Source organism: Cervus canadensis, chromosome 1 (assembly GCF_019320065.1).
Source record: "Cervus canadensis isolate Bull #8, Minnesota chromosome 1, ASM1932006v1, whole genome shotgun sequence".
Taxonomy (NCBI): domain Eukaryota; kingdom Metazoa; phylum Chordata; class Mammalia; order Artiodactyla; family Cervidae; genus Cervus; species Cervus canadensis.
Window position 1 is genome coordinate 115,747,937 of NC_057386.1, and position 18,631 is coordinate 115,766,567.

At 42.1% G+C, this 18,631-nt stretch overlaps 1 protein-coding gene across 2 annotated transcripts in view; it reads right to left on the reverse strand.

Annotated features, from left to right (window-relative positions):
- The window catches only part of CORO1C (coronin 1C), a 74,773-nt gene that overhangs the window by 13,870 nt on the left and 42,272 nt on the right, over window positions 1-18,631 (reverse strand). For both annotated transcript variants that reach the window (XM_043438328.1, XM_043438334.1), the window contains exons 3-4: window positions 13,596-13,718; window positions 304-433 (exon numbers count right to left, since the gene is read on the reverse strand). In XM_043438328.1, coding sequence (XP_043294263.1) covers window positions 304-433; window positions 13,596-13,718 — 253 coding nt within the window. The remainder of the gene's footprint in view (window positions 1-303; window positions 434-13,595; window positions 13,719-18,631) is intronic.

An 18,631-nucleotide genomic window follows, 5' to 3' on the forward strand; every position in this document is an offset into this window, starting at 1 on the left:
GAGACTCTGCTGAGATTCACTAGACTCACAAAGTGCTAGATACACTAAGTAAGTACGTGCCTGTTCCTGCTTCTAGACAAGAAGTCCACAGCTTCCACTGGATCTGCCCCAGTGGCCTCAACACACACACACATACGTACGCGCACGCGCGAGCGCACACATGGGTTGGGGGACACCTGTACCCCACCCTGGGTTCTTCTGATTTCACAGCTGCCAGCACAGTCAGAATGCATCTGTTGCTCCCTCTACACGGGGCCGTGGGGAATGAGGGGAAGGGGAAAGCAGAGGCTGCTCAGTTCCTACCTGCACTGAGAAGCACGTTGCGGGCCGTCGGATGCCAGGCTACGATGCCAACTCTCTTTGAGTGGCCTTCTAAGATGACCACGGGCTCAGTCAGGGAAAGGGTGAGTCCATTTTCTGGGATCTGCCATACCTGTTGGAAGAGGAAGAAAGGTGATCCACATGAAAGTGGTCGGCTTTTGTTATCACATTTACTGTGACCATCCTGTGTGAAGCCTCGCTGTGTGTAAACAGAACACACAGTGGTCTCTGGATGAAAGGCAGAACGTGGTGAAACACGAACAGCTGTTTTTCAAATGGAGTAGGATAGCAAAGAGCAAAATATCCACAAGCTCTAAAAATATTAGATCTCTCTGGCTTTTATTTACTATTAGTGGAGATTTTATTTTATATTCCCTGTTAAGTTAAAAACTCTCCAGTTAGAAGCATACCAAAAAATTGAAAGAAAAATAAAAAATGACTGAAGCAAGCACCCACAAAAAGAAGCACTGGGGTGAAAACCCCTAGGTAAGCCCATGGTCTTGAGGGGAAAGCAAACTCTATCCACCAAAAGTTCTTGGGAGATGGCATAGTTTTTCAAACATATTTTCTATAATTTTACATTGGGAAAATAAAAAAGATACCTAATAGTTTTGTAACACGTACTGAAGAAATCTTCTTACAAAAGAAAAACCTTAATTGGACTTCATCAAAATGAAAAACTTTTGTGTTTCAAAGAATACTATCAAGAAAGGGACAAGACAACCCACAGAATGAGAGAAAATAATTTATGTCAAATATCTGAAAAACGAGTTTTATCTAGACCATATAAAGAACTCAATAAGAAAAGAAAAAATAATCCCATTTTTTTAAAATGAGCAAGAAATCTAGATATTTCTTCAAGGAAGATATACAAATGGCAAAAAAGCATATGAAGAGCTGCTCAATATCATCAGCTACCAGGGAAAGACAAATCAAAACCACAACAACATATCACTTCATACCCACTAGAAGTTTGGAATCAAAAAGACAGATACCAACAAGTACTGGGGAGAATGGAGAGAATTCAGAGCCCTCATACACTGCTGGCTAGAATGAAAAATAGTGCAGCAGCTTTGGGCAACAGTTTAGGAATTCATCAAATGATCAAGCACAAAGTTACTCTATGACCCAGCAATTCCACTTCTAGGTATCTACCCAAGAAAAAGGAAAATACATGTTTTGCACCATAAACCTATTATTATTCATCATAGCCAAGAGGTGCAAACAACCCAAATGTCCAGCAACTGATAAACGAATGCAAGAAATGTGAAACAAAAAGGAACATATGACCAAAGAAAGGAGTGAAGTTCTGACACACTGGGCTTCCCTGGCGGCTCAGTGGGAAAGAATTCTCCTGTCGATGCAGGTTTGATCCCTGGGTGGGGAAGATTCCCTGGAGGAGGAAATGGCAACTCACTCCAGTAATTTTATCTGGAAAAATGCCATGGACAGAGGAACCTGCCAGGTTTCAGTCCATGGGATTGCAGAGTCGGACACGACTGAGTATGCATGCATTGACAGATGCTACAATGTGGATGAAACTTGACAATGTTAGGTTAAGAAAAAGAAGCCAGTGATGACAACCCGCATACTGTAGGATTCGTGCGTATGAGACGTCCAGAAAGGAAAATCGATAGAGGCAGAAAGTATATTAGTGGTTGCTTAGTGCTGGGTGTGTGCGTGTGCAACAGCTTAGAACGTGGGGTTTCTGAGGTGGTGAAAACATTCTAAAATTGTCTGTGGTGAGAGTGGCACATATCTGTGAATATACTAAAGACCACTGAATTGTACACTTTAAATGGGTGAGCTATATGTAAATTAAATCTCAATAAAGCTGTTAAAACCAGATATTAAATAACATTTAAGCTTGTGAAAAGGTTAAAAATTAAAACAATTATTGTCTTCTGTATGAAGATTAAGTAAATCTTCTACCATAAAAGAGTTTATGGAACTAGTTCATAACAAATTTAGAACTTGCCAGTGGAAAAAATCATGCTCAAAAGTGGAACAAGTGAGAAACAGAATTTTCCTTTGTTGGGGATTTTTAAGGAGGAGACAAACAACTGTCTGTTTTCAATTGCTTAGTGGAGGCAGAGTCTGGATTAGGAGTGGTTAAGGTTCAGCTCGGTTCTGTTGTCCTGCAAAGAATCAGAACAAAAAGGGTGCCAGTCTGAGGACTGTAGGAAAGTGGTGAATTATGGGATTATTCATAAACCTGCCTTCTGAGGGCTTAAGAAACCACCTAATTTCCCCTGAACGCTCCATCATTCAGCGGGTTTTAAGGCAGATGTGAACCAGCACGGGAAGGCAAGGGGGACCGACCTTGCTCCTTTCCACCCCTCACCCAGACCAGGGTTCCCTCCTCCGAACAGAACAGACTTCTGGCCTGTGGCCCCCTCTCCTGGAGTGTGGGTGTCTGCTACCCTCTAGTGTTATCTGTTTGCTTTCCCCTGTTTTTATTCAAGGGTTTATGATCAGTAAAACAGTTCCACATTGAACTTGGCTACTTGAATGTAAAGCAGGACAGAAATTTTGAACAGAAAACAAGTACTGATTTAATCAAAGCACGAAGTCGGCAGAGAAACAATTAGGAAGTGGGACTTTAATGACTCAACAGGAAATGCATTTTGCAAAATGAATTCTGACCAGGCTTGGGACAGAAAGCATGTAATTCCACATGCTGTCTCCAGGCGGCACTGTGACCGCGGGCTGCCAGGTTTTCCCACAAGGATCGTAAAACCTTCAGTGCCTGACTGACCCCGATTAAATAGTGCATTTTCTAAATCCCTAATGAGGCGTGGAGTGATGGGTGGCTTTGGATATAATCAGCATTTCCTGTCTTAAACATGAGAGCTTATAACGGGACTTCATCTCTTCTTTCTCTAGCTTCTTCATCCATCTTTTCTTTGGATGGCAAGGAGATTTTACTGATGGAGCATAATGTTTATTATATACTTTTAAAAATGAGGAAATTCTTTGTCTCTTCTTTATCTCACTTTTGGCAGACCTCATGGTTCTGTCAACAAGGCTTATGCATTTCACCCAGACACCTAACCCATCTTACTACCTCAGTCACTCACTCAAGAGCACTTTCCTTGAGTAGCCACCATAACCCGGGCCCGTTACCAGGCAAGGAGGGGAAGGACAACTAAACTCAGATCCTGTTCTCAAGGGGTTTATAGTCTTAACAAAGCAGAGTAGTCGGTCTATGAGACTGAAAGTCAAAGACAGCAAAGTCAAGCAGACAGATGGAGCATGGGCTCAGGAACCAAACAGATCTTGGTTCCACTCCAGCCCAGGCCTCTTACGGTGATGGCCAAAGGGCTCGGCACAGGGACGCATCAGACTTCATTTAGTGCCGTGAGGACCACACGAATCAAGAAAGTCCTGGAACAGTGCCTGACACACAGTCAGTGCCCCCGGAACAGTGCAGGGGTGAGGACTATCCTAATTCTTCTACATATCCACTGCATGACCTTGGGGACATTCACCTAACCTATCTGGACCTCAAACTTCCTCGTCTATAAAATGGGAATAATAAGGAATCTGCTCTCACTGGGCCTGTCTGGAGACCAATGTGGCAACATGAATCTAAAGCACTCAGAACAATGCCTGGCCTAAGGCAGGCTCTGGGTAAGTGTTGGCTGTAGTTATTACTTGTCTTTTTCACTAGGAAACCACAGAGTCCTCATTACCAATGCGACACTTGTGTAAGCTAAGTGGAGTGAAAATTGTCACGAGGTTGCCTTCCTGCACCTGAGTCTGGTACATCCAGGAGATTCCCTGAGGAGACACCTCTAAGGATGAATGGGAGTTAGGTGACAGGTGGAAGCAGGAAAGAAGGAAGGGGAGAAGGAAGGAAGGAAATCAAGAATCTAGTTTCAAAATAAAACAGATGTAGGGAGCAATTTTCTAAAGAGTGGATGCTCCAAAGAGGCTGGCTGAGGGGCTGAGAGACAGCAGAGTAAGATAAGACTGGCAGGGGATTCCCAGCAGGAGGGGACAGTGACGGGAAACTCCTGTGCGATGATACGCAAAGACAGCGGCCCTCCAGCCTCTGCAGGGAGGAAGGTGGACTCGGGAAAGGACTGGCACACCTATAAGTCCTTCCACACAAAGTGGACACAGCCCTGCTCGGTGCCCGCTGACCTGGCTCACAGGCCCGTTGGTATGTGGCTCTCTGCCCTTTGCTGGGCTCCCTGCTACAGCTACAACGGCCTTCCAGTTTGGACTGGAGAGGTCACGGGAGTCCCATTCAGTCTATGTTTAGTTTTCCTGCGCACAACCTGGGATGCAGCCTGGTGTGGACACTGGCCAGGATGTCAGAGACCGGGTCTCCGCCAGAGCTGGGACACTAACTGGCCATGTCAGCATGAAGAAGGGGCTTCACTTCTGGGAGCCTCGATTTCCTTGTTCCATTCAGGGGATAGCAGCAGCTCTACCCTCTCAGGGTAGCTGGAAACGTCAAACGAGCTGAAACATTCTGCACCCCCAAGCACCACCCGAAGGTGAACTACTGCAAACAGAGTGACCTTTGACAAAACTGTCACTTCCCTTGGGCCTGGGTTTCCTGAGTGGTAAAATGGGACACGCTCCTGCCTCACTGTGCTGTTAACAGTGATTAAATATAATCACCACATGAAGGCTTAAAACAGTGCCTGGCCAAAAAAAAAAAAAAAAAAAAAACCATCTACATTCATGATTATTTTTCTTGTTGGAACTGTGACCCCTATGACCCCAATATGTAATTTTAAGTCTGAACAGCAGGATTCTTGGCAATGAAATTAATTTGTCTTCAAATTAATTCAGCCCTGTACCCAACTGCCTAATTTATGTCCAAGATATCACATGTGTGAAAGCTCTAGTTCATGCCCGGGCCAATTAGCACAATGAGATCAGCTCTCATCTCCAGGCTGGTCCGTTAGCTCCTCTGTGTTTGTGGCCGCAGCAAGGACTCTACCACCACTTGCTCTCCCAGACACATCCTTGGGGGCAGAGAGGAAGAGAGGCGTAAGACACCCTCGCTGAACCCTCAGCGGGCACTCAGCCTGGCAGCCACTTCAAGCTATCCCATCGCCTCCTGGCTTTTTTCTTTTTTTAAAATAAAACTGTGTATTCCTGGCATTTTCTGTGTGGATGATACATTACTATGGCAATGTTTTATCTTGTTTCATTTTGAAAGAAAGGGGGGGGAAATGCCATCAGTCTCTAGGGCTTCCAGATGAAAAAGTGAATCAGTGGGTGAAAAGCCAATGTGGTTCTGGAAAAAAACAACTTTAAGCCCCTGTTCAGGAATAGTTCTAACAGGAAAAAAGTGAGGAAAATTAAGAAAAGCGGGTTTCTCTCAAAGCAGTCATTTTAAAGTGTATCTGTTTGACAGTTTTATTTCTCAAACACAGTGCAAATTTAAAGCAAACACAAACTGTTTCCAGATACCGCTTCCCTGTTTTAATTACCCATTGTGAACTTGCTACCGGGCCAGCTACTGGAGTTAGGGCCATAAAAAGGAGGATTCCCCACAAAGGCCGCATTATTGTAATGCAGAAGAAATCAATTCCAAAGGCAGAATGGAGGAAAGTGCTGATCTGAAGGGACAGGGAGAGGCTGAGACTGCAGCCGCCGCAGAGCAGCAAACCCCCTGCAGAAGCCGCTGTGCAACCACCCCAGCGGGCAGGACGCAGACTCAGAACATCCCTCAACGAACCATGACCCCGAGAACAACGCTGGTCTTGAGAAAATCAAGAACTGAGAGTGGGGTTCCGATGTGCCAAGGAATACCCACTTGGCCGACAGCCCAGATGCAATCTGGACAGAATGGAAATAACAAGTCCTGCTGAATGACTGAGAGGGCTGGAGCCCTGGGGAATGTGCTCTCATCACCAACCACGTCACCTCCATCTTTATTTCAAGGCAAAGCCCACAATAGGAAAATTTACAACAGACGCAAAACTGGCTAAATTAGGGAGCTGATCACTGTTGATGTCCACAGGAGTGTTAAGACTGATTTGGGGAAAGGAACAGTGTCCATTTAAGCCTCGTCATTTGGGACCATCAGAACCTCCAGGTGAAGACAGGTAAGAGTGCGCCTCCTGTAGGAACCTTCCCTCTCCCAGACTCTGGGAGAACCAACCAGGTGGCCCCACTGTCTGGGCAGCTGGTCTTTGCATCTGTGTTTGCAGATAAGGGACAGTGTTGAATCGACACCATTCACTAAACCTACCTTGGCTGCTCTTTGTATTATATAAGGTGCTGTTACTTTCTTGGAGCTAAAACTGTCCCAAGTGAAATACTCAACAGCTGCAATCTTTCAAACTCTCTGTGAGGAGATTTTGTTAAGAGAACTCATAGTATCAAAAAATCTGGAAAACCTAGGAGCAGAGTATAGTTTCCAGGAACAGGGTTTATATCATTGCTATTTGCTTGTACAAAACATCACTTCAAGAAGCAGTACACCAGGACTTCCCTGGTGGTCCAGTGGTTAAGACTGTGCACTTCCACTGCAGGGAACACAGCGTCGATCCCTGGGCAGAGAACTAAGATCCCACACCACGTGCCAAATGGAGTGGCCAAAAAATGAGAAGAAAAAAACAAGCAGTACATCAAAAGCAAACTATGCCTGTAAAACTCACCTCCAGGCGGCTTTAAGAAGCCACCTCTAGACGATGAAGGGGTGTACCATAGGCTGGCGTTCCTTCTCTAAAACTGCAACCAACACTAACATCACTGTCACAGAGTCAATGCTCACACGATGCATAAACCACCACTTAAATGCAGAGGACATCATAGAATTATACCATAAATACAAAAAGCAGTTTTTAAAATTAGTTTAATCATTTACCGTTCACTTGGTAAACTGGTTTTGTTGTATTTTTTTCCTACTGAATTATCTGCTGAAGATATTCTTACTGCCATGAATCCACTATAAGTATACATCAAAACTCACTGTAAGAAAAATAACTCATTATATATTCATACCTCCTTGATCCTCTCAATTGGTGTATTTGTGTGTTTATTTATTTATTTTAGTTTTTGAAACAAGTAAGGTAACTGAGGCTGAGTGCATATATATATATATATATATATATATATGTGGCCTGGGACTTTCTCAGCATCCTTTCTCTACAAGAGCTGGGCCCTGATAGCAATCCACATTTGCAGCTCCTGGGCTATTACCAGGAGGAAACTACAGTCAACTTCTCTTCTTCTTTTTTTTTTTCATTTATAAAAGCTGCTGTTTTAAATCATTTGATCTATTGTACAGCGTTCTTTTATCTTCAGAACAAGTGGAAAATGAGGTATTAAGAAGCAGGTGGCGTAGGAGATCAAATACTTCTTAAAATTTTTTTTTTCAACTGCTGAGTTATTGAAGCATTTTGTAATTAGCCCAATAATAATATCAAATGATTTGAGGCAAATTAAGCAATTAAAACATCAGCCCCATACTTAAGGGACTAAAAAAAAGCTGGAGGAAGATTTATTCCAAATTTACAAAATGTTCACTTTATTGGCAAAACCAATAAAGGGGCAACACTGGAGGATTCTGGGAAGACGGTGGTATCAGCAACAGATCTCCCCAACTCCCTGCAGAAAAACACAGAGCACTCAGATGACAAAACAAAACACAGGGACCACATTTACAGAAAACGAGGTGATAACCCAGCCAGATGCAAGTGGGTGGAGGAAAATCACCAACAGCCGCACGACCCGTGTGCTGTCGGTCTCTGTGTGAAAACTCATGGGGCAGCAACAGGGGCCCCACAGACCTCAGCAGAGCAGGCCGTTACGAGACCACAGCGGAAACAGGAGGGGCTCTGCCTTCTCCAACAGTGGACAAGAACAGGGACCTGAAACAGCAAAGGTCTGAAGGGGCTGGAGAAATCTAGGCCCCAATATTCTAGAAGTCAACCAGAGAGGACTCCCTTCTGAGACAGGCCCACACTGAGAGGCAGCTCCAAGAAATGGAAGCAAAGCTGAGCAGGACAGAAGATGGACAAAGGAATCAGAAAGGTCAAATAAAAAGCAGGTCAGGTAATACACAGCAAGCCACGGTGTTCCTCAACACTACCTGAAAACGACAGAAGAGGGCGCTCTGGAAAGTTTGAATAGCTTTATAAAGAAAGCCAGCTTTTGAAAGCTTTGGAAAAACTAAATTCACATAAAAATAAGAGAGGAAAATAAATAAATAAAGGCTCCAAAACTACTATAAGAAAAAAAGAAAATAAGGTAAAGAATAGCATCCCGACAGACAATACAGAACACTAACAAGATCAGTGCCAAAAAACGATTTAAATGCTATCACACACACTTCAAAAGACATTATTAAGAGAACAAGACATTGGAAACATTATAAGTTCGAACTTGAAAAATTCAAGAGTTAGGTGGTGGAAATCAAGAAAAACTTAGAAATCAAAGTAAAAGTACTTTAGAAACGAAGGCTAACAAAGAAAGTAAGAGCAAACAGACAAAAATAACACCCCAAAGAAATAAAAGGTAAAAAGCAGAAAAATTTTAGCCTACAAGAAATGAGTCAGAGGGATGTCTCTGGTACGCCCATGCAGGGGGCCAAGGCCCGCAGATCCCAGCGTGGCTGAGGTCTGCAGGTCCCACCATGTGAGAGCACCCGAGGGGCTCCTGAGCCACCTGCTGCCAGTCCAGTGACCCTGGGATGGAACCCTCGGAGGATCCGAGCCTCTCCACTCCTCTTGTAGGCATCCGGGTTCCATGCCTTTCAGGCAGGACTTGGCCCAGGTGTTTGGGGGACCATTTGCTTTCACCAGCACCAACCTCAGCCCTCAGGCCAGCTCTCTGAATGTCAAAGAATTCCAGGACCTCTGGCCTTGTCTGTCCTTGGTGATTGACTGAGGACCAACTGGGGACAACCAGAGCCCTGAGGATGACGAGGCTCAACGGTGGTCGACTTGCCTGTGCCTGGAAAGTCTGGCATCCCTTGTCCTGTTGCGCCCTGGGGAGTACTGGGCCATCCTCCAGCAGTACGGGCTGCCCCCCTCACATGGGTCCCGCCTGCGAAACTCTGGAGAGGCAGGCCTGGGGACTGGTGCTGGACACTGTTGTGTCTGACTGCTGGTGGCTGGCAAGGCCTCTTTGCAGAGGCTGCTGGGGCTGCAGTGTTACTGGTCTGACCTTTTAAGGCAAAGTTTCTTTCTGAACACGAAAGATAGACCAGGCCTCTGAAGCTGCTGGTTAAGCCTCACACCTGGTTGGGGAGGGGATATTTATTTATTTATTTATAATCTCATGTATCAGCCACAAGCTGAAGAGAGATTTTATGAACATTCCTAGGATGGCCTTGTTCTCAAAAGTTTCTTCTTGCTTTGATTTCTGAAAAATAAATAACAGATTTGGAATCTAGTGAGAGCCTCTTCTCTGATGGACAGTGACATTTTAGGTCCAAATCAGCTAACACCATCAGTTGGTGCTTTTTAAAAGTCTCAAGTGACCAAAGGCATGAGTTTGTGCTTCTGAAGCTGGGGCGAAGTTAGGATATAAACTGTAGAGCCAAACACTGCTTCCACTGAACCAGGGGCTGGTTCTGTGCTGTAACTGCCTGATGGAGAGTCATCATTATGGTTTAATGGCGGGAAGTAATAAGTTCTTGGTGGGGCAGGGGTGTGATGTGTTGGGTCCAAATGAAAGAATAATGAAAAATAAATCTCTACTGTCTTTTTCAGCCCTTTTTTCTTATTTATTCATAATATAAATTGTAATGAATTATACCTACAACACCTTTATTTAAATCCAATGTCTACTCAGCAGCGTTTCTCTTTATTCAAATGTATATACCAAGTGTTAAACATAATTAATGTTGGGCATTTGAACTTTGTGTTTTCTTTAATAGACAGGAGTGCTATTAAACATCTTTGTAAATGCTAAAAAAAAAAAGAAGAAGAAGAAGAAAAAAAAGGTTTGGAGAGAAACTGATAAATATCAAAGCTAGATAGATAATATCAAACATCAAAGAAAGAAGATAAAGCATTTGCATAACAGGAGTCCCTAAAGGAAAAAACCAAAGCAAAAGAACAAACTTTGAAGACTTCTAAGTCAAGAAAACTTTCCTGGAGGGAAGAAAAAAAAAAGACCTGAAGCTACACTGAAAGAGAACATCACATACTCAGAAATACCAACTCAGAATAACCAAAAACAGTCTAGTGAAATCTACTACATTTTAAGAAAAAAACAAAAATCTTACGAACATCTAGGCAAAAAGAACATACTCTATAAGGAAAAGAAAATTACACCATCATCTGGTTTTTTATAGCAACACTTTATGCCAAAATAAGATTTAAATACTCAAGGAAACGCTGCAAGTCAAGGAATATCCAGAAAAATTTACCTTCAAGTATAAAGGTCACAACAAGCTACCGTCAATATCAAAGAGCTTAGAGCACTTGTTCCCACAAACCCTTCCTAGTTGATTCCATCCCTTAGAACTGCTCCTCAGTATGGATCCAGACCATCCCAGGAGGGAGCCCTCTCAGGTTGGTTTCCAGAGAACTGGGGTCTACAATCTATCAGAGGAGGAGTGTCAGATGATCCAAATGACTTTTTTTTTTAAACTGCTTTCAGCAATCATGATAGTGGTGATACTATTGATATTTTTAGTGTGAGACTACTGTGTGTATACTGTGAAACAGCAAATGAGATAGATTAGAATATTTTAATTCATCTTGAATCCCTGAAAACCAGGATTCTGGGTGTGAAAGAAAGGAGACAGAGATGTATTATTAAAGTCAAATAAAAACTCTATAGTCCTGACTTTGAGCTAGAAAGATTAAAACTAAGTCACAAGGTATTGTATCTTTAGATATATATGGATATTCTGAACAAATTTACTGCACTGTCTTAAAAACAATGATCACCACAGTAACAAGGAGCATCCCTAAACATCCGGACAGTGACCTAGAAATTCCATTTTTCACTCAAAGAAACCAGAGCTTCTGAGAGAAAGGCCAATTCGAGGTGTGGGGCCAAAGATGTCCAGGAAGGGCCTTGGACACTTCGACATACCAAAGAGTAAGGAAGCAACAGAAACAAGTAGGGTCATGTCAGGACTCGGGAACTGCAGACAGGTTCCCATTAACAAAGACTGAATGAGCTGAGCTTTGAAAGAAGAACTGTAATGGATCAAAACCTGTGAAATAAGTTCAAATCCATGAGTTCCATATGAAATGAAAGGGGAAGAAAACCTCCAAAGGAAAAACTAACTGGTCACCTTCTGAGGAAGACCGTGAACCAATTCATTATCTTGAAAACTGGGTAAATAAAAGGAAAGAATCAAATGTTTACCCTGCTTTCCTGTATGAACTGTACTCCTGGGTAACTAAATAGCAGATAAGAGGGAGGACCAGCTTACAACTTTTATCAGCTGAAAACTGAAAACAACTGATATCTAGTAACTGCGCAAATTAAAAAAAAGAGAAAAAAACAGGTATCTTGAGACCTCATGCCTTGAGGGAGACCAGAGCTGGAGCTCTAGGCTTGTCAAAGGGTTGGAATCTGAATCTAATCACACTCCAGGATGCAGCTGCCAACTTGCAGGGAATCTGAAAGACAGTAGAAGCAGGTTGAACTGGACCATGAGGGTGTAATCAGCAGAATCTGTACTGCTGGAAGCTTCAGGTCGAAGGTCAGGCATCTTCAACAAGGAAAGGATGGAGGAGGAACTCCTCCTGTAGACTAGGAAAGACTTAAAAGACCTATCAAGCTCTTAAAACTTGAAAGAGCTCTAGCATCATCCAGAGATGCACATTTGCATGATTAAAACCACAAAGAGGAGGCAAGGAGGTGAATTTACTGGTTACTTGCGGAGGGAGGGCTGGCTCGGGATTGGGGTGGGCACAGGAAGAGTCTGAGGGGGTTGGGAGAGTCCCACTTCTTGACCTGGGTGGTGGTCACAGGATGTTCACTCTGTCATAAATCTCTCAATTCACTTTTTCACTTAACTGTTTAGTGTGTTTTATAATTCAAAGGTGGTTTTTTTTTTTAAAGGGCAACATGACCAATAATGCTGGAGATGAGGAGAGATCGGTCAAACACCCTGCTCTAAGAAAGGTTAAGGTTTCTGAGATTAAGATTTTGGCATTGGGGCTGAACACTGTTCCTCTCCCTTAGCAAAATGTGTCTGTAGCCATTCAAATGATCAATTTAGCAAGGCATGTTAAATGGAACAATTCCTTTTAATAGCAGCATATTTCTTTAATATGCTTTGGCTGCCAAAATCATGAGATCACAGGAGGAGTTATCCTCAGCCAAAAGTCCATGAGAAAAATTGGTAAATGTTTAAATGGCACAGTTCAGGAATTCATTTGTGTTTATGTAAAATAATTATAATTAACAAAGCCTTCCAAACAATGTTTCTAGGTCTGGTTCAGTGCACAGAAAACCAAGAGGGAGCTCCCCTAGTGCAGTTCTTGCAGCTCTCCACTGCCAAGTGAGAGGCTGCCTTAGGGAAGACCTGCCCCCATCCAGACCTGACTTCAGGACTCCCCTTCCGCACTCATGCTCAACCTTTCCAGGAGATGCTGGGATAGGGTTAAAAATGGATCCAAACCCATAATTACATTTGCAGGCTAAGAAGAACATAATCAAGAACAAGAAGCTTCACTTTCAAAAGTACTCCTTCCCTCCACCAAAGCCTGGTTTCACATATAACCTACTTTCAGAACCTAGGGAACATAAAGAACTTACTTTAAAAATCTTTGAAGTTGGATGTTTGTACACTTGCATAGAAAGGACTTTCTTAATCGGGGTCCACAAACATTAGCTTTGAAATAAGCACTTGCAAAAAACTCATTACTATCTCTCAGTATCTGTTTCATGTCCCATTTATCTGTATAACCTCTGGCATCGTATTTCACTGGAATATGCAATTCATGATAACAATTTTGTCTGCCTTTTTGGTGGGGAAGGAGGTCATGTCATCCAATGGCATTCAAGGAAATATTTGAAAGTCACTCTACCTTTTCTAAAATCTTCCCAACCAAGCAGATGTGTTAACTGTTAACAAGGAAGAACACACACACGTACACACACTCATTCGGAAGAAGAAAAAAGACAACAGGGCCCAGCTCCTTGATATAAGGGCTTGTAAAATGGTTTATCAACGCTAAACGCTGATGTTGCTAGATTCTCACATAACACAATGGACAGTCAAAGCTACTACGATTTTCTGCACTTCGAAGCTCCGTGCACGCACTCTTGCAAGGCAGCGTGTGAGCCGCGCTGGCCCGCGTGCCCACCACACCGCAGGGACTTACCATAACAGTGCAGTCCTCCGAGCCGCTGGCAATGACCTGGTCGTTGTGTGGGCACCAGTCTATGTCCAGCACTGGTCCTGTGTGGCCACATACTGTGGGGTAGGATTTGTCAATTCGACCAGTCTGAAAGGAGAGAGAAACAGATCTATTAAGTATCATCAAGGCCACAGAGTCTGTATGTTTTCTCACAAAGATTTTTCCTTTATTACCTCTACCCCGAACTCTCAACACTCTACCAATGATGACGTTCAGATCAGCCAACATCAGCCAATAAGAACTGTCAACTTGCATTTCTAAAAATAGTTACTACTGAGGACACTCTATCAAACAAAGGGAGCTACATTTCCAGAACCAGACATTTAATTAATCAATGGCATTAAGAGACATAGCAAAAAACAAAGTCTTTTTACCAAAATACAATTCTAACAAATAGCTGAACTATAAATTATAAGTGTTTCTACTGTTAAAAAAAAAAACAAAACCCTAGTATTACTCAAAGTGTAAAATATAATCTTTAATATAATAAGCTAATACCCTTGAATATACAAATGGATGGCACTGTGAGCAAGTAAGTGAAGGTAATACAAAGAAAAGCTTTCAACACTGCTCAGGGACTGAAGGACACAGGATGCGCTAAGGTCTCTGCTGTTTTCAATCAACAGAAACGTCAGCCGGGCCTTCTAATTAACCACTTTAGCACTCAGTCATTACCCAGATCCAGATCTCATTAAGAACACAACTTTTAAGATTGGTCATAGCAACCATCACAACGTGTTCATGTTACACACTCAAGCCAATGTGGCTTACTGGACCAATTCTGTGTTAACCAAGACAAATGCTATTACAACAACAGGGGTATAAAAGCTACTTCCTTTTTAAAAGGTTAGTGCCAGTCCTTTCTGAGGTTCTTCTACATCTGCTAAACGCAGGAGGACAGAAAGGGATCACCACAGCGTAAAAGCAAACCCTCTCCTGTTATGGCCAACTGTCACAACACAGGGGCAGGCTTTTTGGAAAATGTTTAAGATCAGTAAATTTGGATTTCTCCACTGACTATGGAAATCTCCAGGGAAGCAGTGTGCTAAAGCAGAGATCACAGGCTCAGAGTCAGAGAGAGATGGGTTCAAACCCAGGCTCTCTTGGTTAAACAGCGTATGATCTCAGACAACTAATTTCTCTAAGCTTCAGCTCATCACTTGTGAAATGAGTAATAATAATACTTACCTCCTAGGATTACCACAAAGAGGAAATGAGAAATAAGGTAAATCATAGCGCAGCATTACAATGATCTATATAAGATCTATAAAAAAATTATAGTACCTGGAATACAGTAAATACTCAATGAAAAACTGGCATTTATTATTAGTTTTTCCTGCATAACATATTAACTTACTCCATCATTAAGAATTACAAACGTGTGTTATCTGTGAACTTGGACCAGACACTGAGCTGAGTGTTGGAGACACAGAGGTAGGCAGGAGGCCTGTCCTGGCCGAGTGTGGAGTCCACCTAAAGCTCCAGGCACAGTGCAACACAATAGGGTGGCACCAGGAGAGGCCCAGGGCGGCAGGGACACAGGAGGACACGCAACCAGAGGCATCGGGGTTAGTCGCTGGGAAGGTTTTCTGTTGAGAAGGGTGAGTTCTAAGTTGAGGGGTGAAGATGGACCAGCCTACAGACCTGAGGCCTGGGTTTTTTCACACACTCCCCCTTTCTCTTGCAAAACTAAGTCAACCCAGAGTGTGGGTCTCCTGAATTAGTATTATAGAGAACCTGGGTCATATATGAGAAGCCATGTGGGTCACTGACAGGCCACGAAGCAGCAGAAGTCAGGGACCAGGTGCCAGGGCTGGGGTGTGGCACTGCCACTTCCTCTCTGAGGCCCTGGCCGGGCCTCAGTTCCTCACCTGTAAAATGAGAACCCTGGAGGTCTTTCTTCCAGAACTGACGTGAGAACTGACTGACACAATCAAGGGAAAGCACTTCGAATGATCAGAATATGTTACCAGAATTCACCAACTGCTAGAACCCACTCTATCAACATCCCTGACCATATCCTTCCTTAAAGAAGGAACTGCTACTCAGCACCGAAGCCAGGTGTTTCCACCTGACCCCCTGTGAGCACTCCTCCCTGGAGCTCCCGCCCCAGGTGATGGTCTACTGCTCAGTGCGCTGGTGGCAAACTCACACGTGTTTGTTTTCTAATATTATTATCATTATATTATGCATTACTATCATTATTTAAACTATATAGTAGTTACTCTCTTGAATGTGTGATATTTTATAATTTAAAACATTCTGAGACATGAAGCCCAGGTGGGATCTGATACACATTGCAACAGACATTGCAGAAGGAGAGGATGCAAGACAGGCAAAAACTGAAGAGGTGAAAGCTGAGGATTTTCCAGGTTTAACTGAACGTGAAGTCTTCAGATTGAAGAGGCACAAGACCCAAGGAGAATAACTAAAAACAAATCCACATCTATTCACATCCTAGTGCAATTCCAAAACACCTAAAACAAAGACAAAATCTCAAACAAAAGCAGCCAGAGAGAAAAGACAAATTACTTGAAGAGAGTATGACTAGGTCAACTGTGGGCAGACTTCTCAAAAGCAAGTACAGAAACAAAGATGTGGGGAAAATATCTTGGAAATGCTAAGAAAAACAACCACCTGTGCATTCTATACCCAGATACACTATCATTCAAAAGTGATGGATGGCCAAAAAAAAGGACATTTTAAACAAAAAGATAGTGAAAACTTACCATTTGAAGACTCTTATGCAAAGAATTAAGTTCTTGGACTTATTTCAAAGTTAATTTCAAAGAATTAAGTTCAAGGGCTTATTTCAGGAAAAAAAAAGTTAACCAAGAGAAAGATCTGGGGGCAAGACCAAGGGAGAGGGACCCTATGCGGATCGATTTCCGGCTGAATAAAATTGCCCTGCACAAAAGAAAAAAAAAAAAGAAAGAAAGATCTGGGATCCCAAATCAAGCAGCGAGCAAAAAAACTGGTAAACGTGACCAGTGTAAATGGGCATTGACTGTATAGAACAGTAGTAATTATGAGTAACTGCAGTAGAGGTAAGACAAGGCACACATTAACATCATTTCCAAGCACACATTAAATATTTATTTTTAAAATAACCAATTAGGATACCGCAAAGTAAATCCCCAAAACTACCAAGGAATCAATATCCTAAAGTGCATGTTCTGAGTACAATGCAAAACAATTAAAAATTAACAGAAAAATATAAACCAAAAATCTCCAATGCATCTGAATTACTAAATAATTCAGATAGAAAATCAAAACTGGCCAACAGCCAACAGAAAAAGGTTAAAAAAAGAAAAGCGAAAGTATAAGAAAAAGGTTAAAACTGGTCAGTAAATACATGCCATATCAAAACTTGTAGAATATAGCTAAAACAAATCTTAAAATTCCAGACAAAATAAGCCATCTCCTAGAAAATATGTGATGTATCAAAAGTTTTTCAATAAACAGGAAACCTAGAGAGACCCAGAACCATAAAAGAACCAGTACTGTAAACTCCATATATCACTGCCCACTCAAAACCAACCAGTTAGTAAATTCCAAATGTAACAGACCTGGATGGTTGTACAGATGAGTTTTAACCAACATTCAAGGAAGAACTCACCTCCAACCAACATTCCCAGAGAATAGAAAATCAAGGCACACTGCTGAACCCACTGCCTAAGGAATGTACCACCTGACATGAAGGAAACCTACAGGACATAAATATTGATGCAAACAGCCCCCAAAACGGGGGGAAAATGTAAACTAAATTCAGTAGTGTGGGTTGTTCTCAAAAAACATAAGTAAAAAGATAAGTTGCAGAATGGGAGGAGATTTATTTATTTATTTATTTGAGAAGATTTAATATTTACATCTGTATTGGTACACTACTATATGCAAGTATACATAAAATGTATATCGGGCAAAATCAACAACACTTTAATAGAATAAGGGGCAAATGACAGGAACAGGGATCCACAGGGAAGGAAGCCTGAAAAGCCAACAAACGTATGGAAAGCACTCCATCTCACTGGTAATCAGGTGACTGCAAATTAAAACAATATGGTAATAATATTTGACCCCTATTAAAACTGGCAAGAATTTAGAAACCTAAATACAAGTGCTAGCAAAGATGTTGGGAAAGGGGAACTCATAGAAACTGCGCCCAGGAGAGTATCCTGCCATAATTCCTTTGAAAGCAATCTGGAAACAACTGGAATGGAAGGTGCCCATCCCTCAGCAATACCACTTCTACATGGTCTGTCCCATATTTTGCACAAGAAGGGTATTCATGGCAGCACTGTTGGAAACAGTGAAAAAAGCAGAAGCAATTTAACTGCCCTTTGGTATAAGAATAAACATCACTTACATAAAAGTTTAACACATAGAAAATAATAGTCTGTGTTATAGATATATGTAGATGTAATAAAAGTACAAACATATGATACACACCAACTTTGAGAAGATGATTACCTCTGGGGAAGAAGAAAAGATGGAAAGGGGAATGGTCGTTTCAGCTACATCTGTTATGCTTTACCGTTTTTCAAAAAAAAAAAGAGATATGAAACAAACATAGCAAAATTTTAACATCTGTTTAATCTTGTGGGTGAGTACAGGAGTGTTTAATTATGTATGACTTGCTTCCTAATTTTAAAAATAATTAAAATATAATAAAGTTGAGAAACACACTAATGTATTGCTACTAATTTACATTTTTAAAAAATCTTTAACTTTTGAAAGCTTTTCTACCTGAATTGTTTTATTCGATCTCAGGGTCTCTGCATTCTGGGGCTCTCCCCAGCAAACCACTTGTGGCATTCTTAATGGTGGAGTACAGTCACTAAGCTCTCAAAAGCTAAGGACACCAAATAATTTTTTTCAATCTGGGCTAAGAAGAGCTTTTGCTTAGGTATACAGCAACAAGGGGAAGCTGGGAGTACATTAACGCTGTGCTGTGCGTGCTCAGTTGCTCAGTCCTGTCCGACTCTTTGCGACCCCATGAA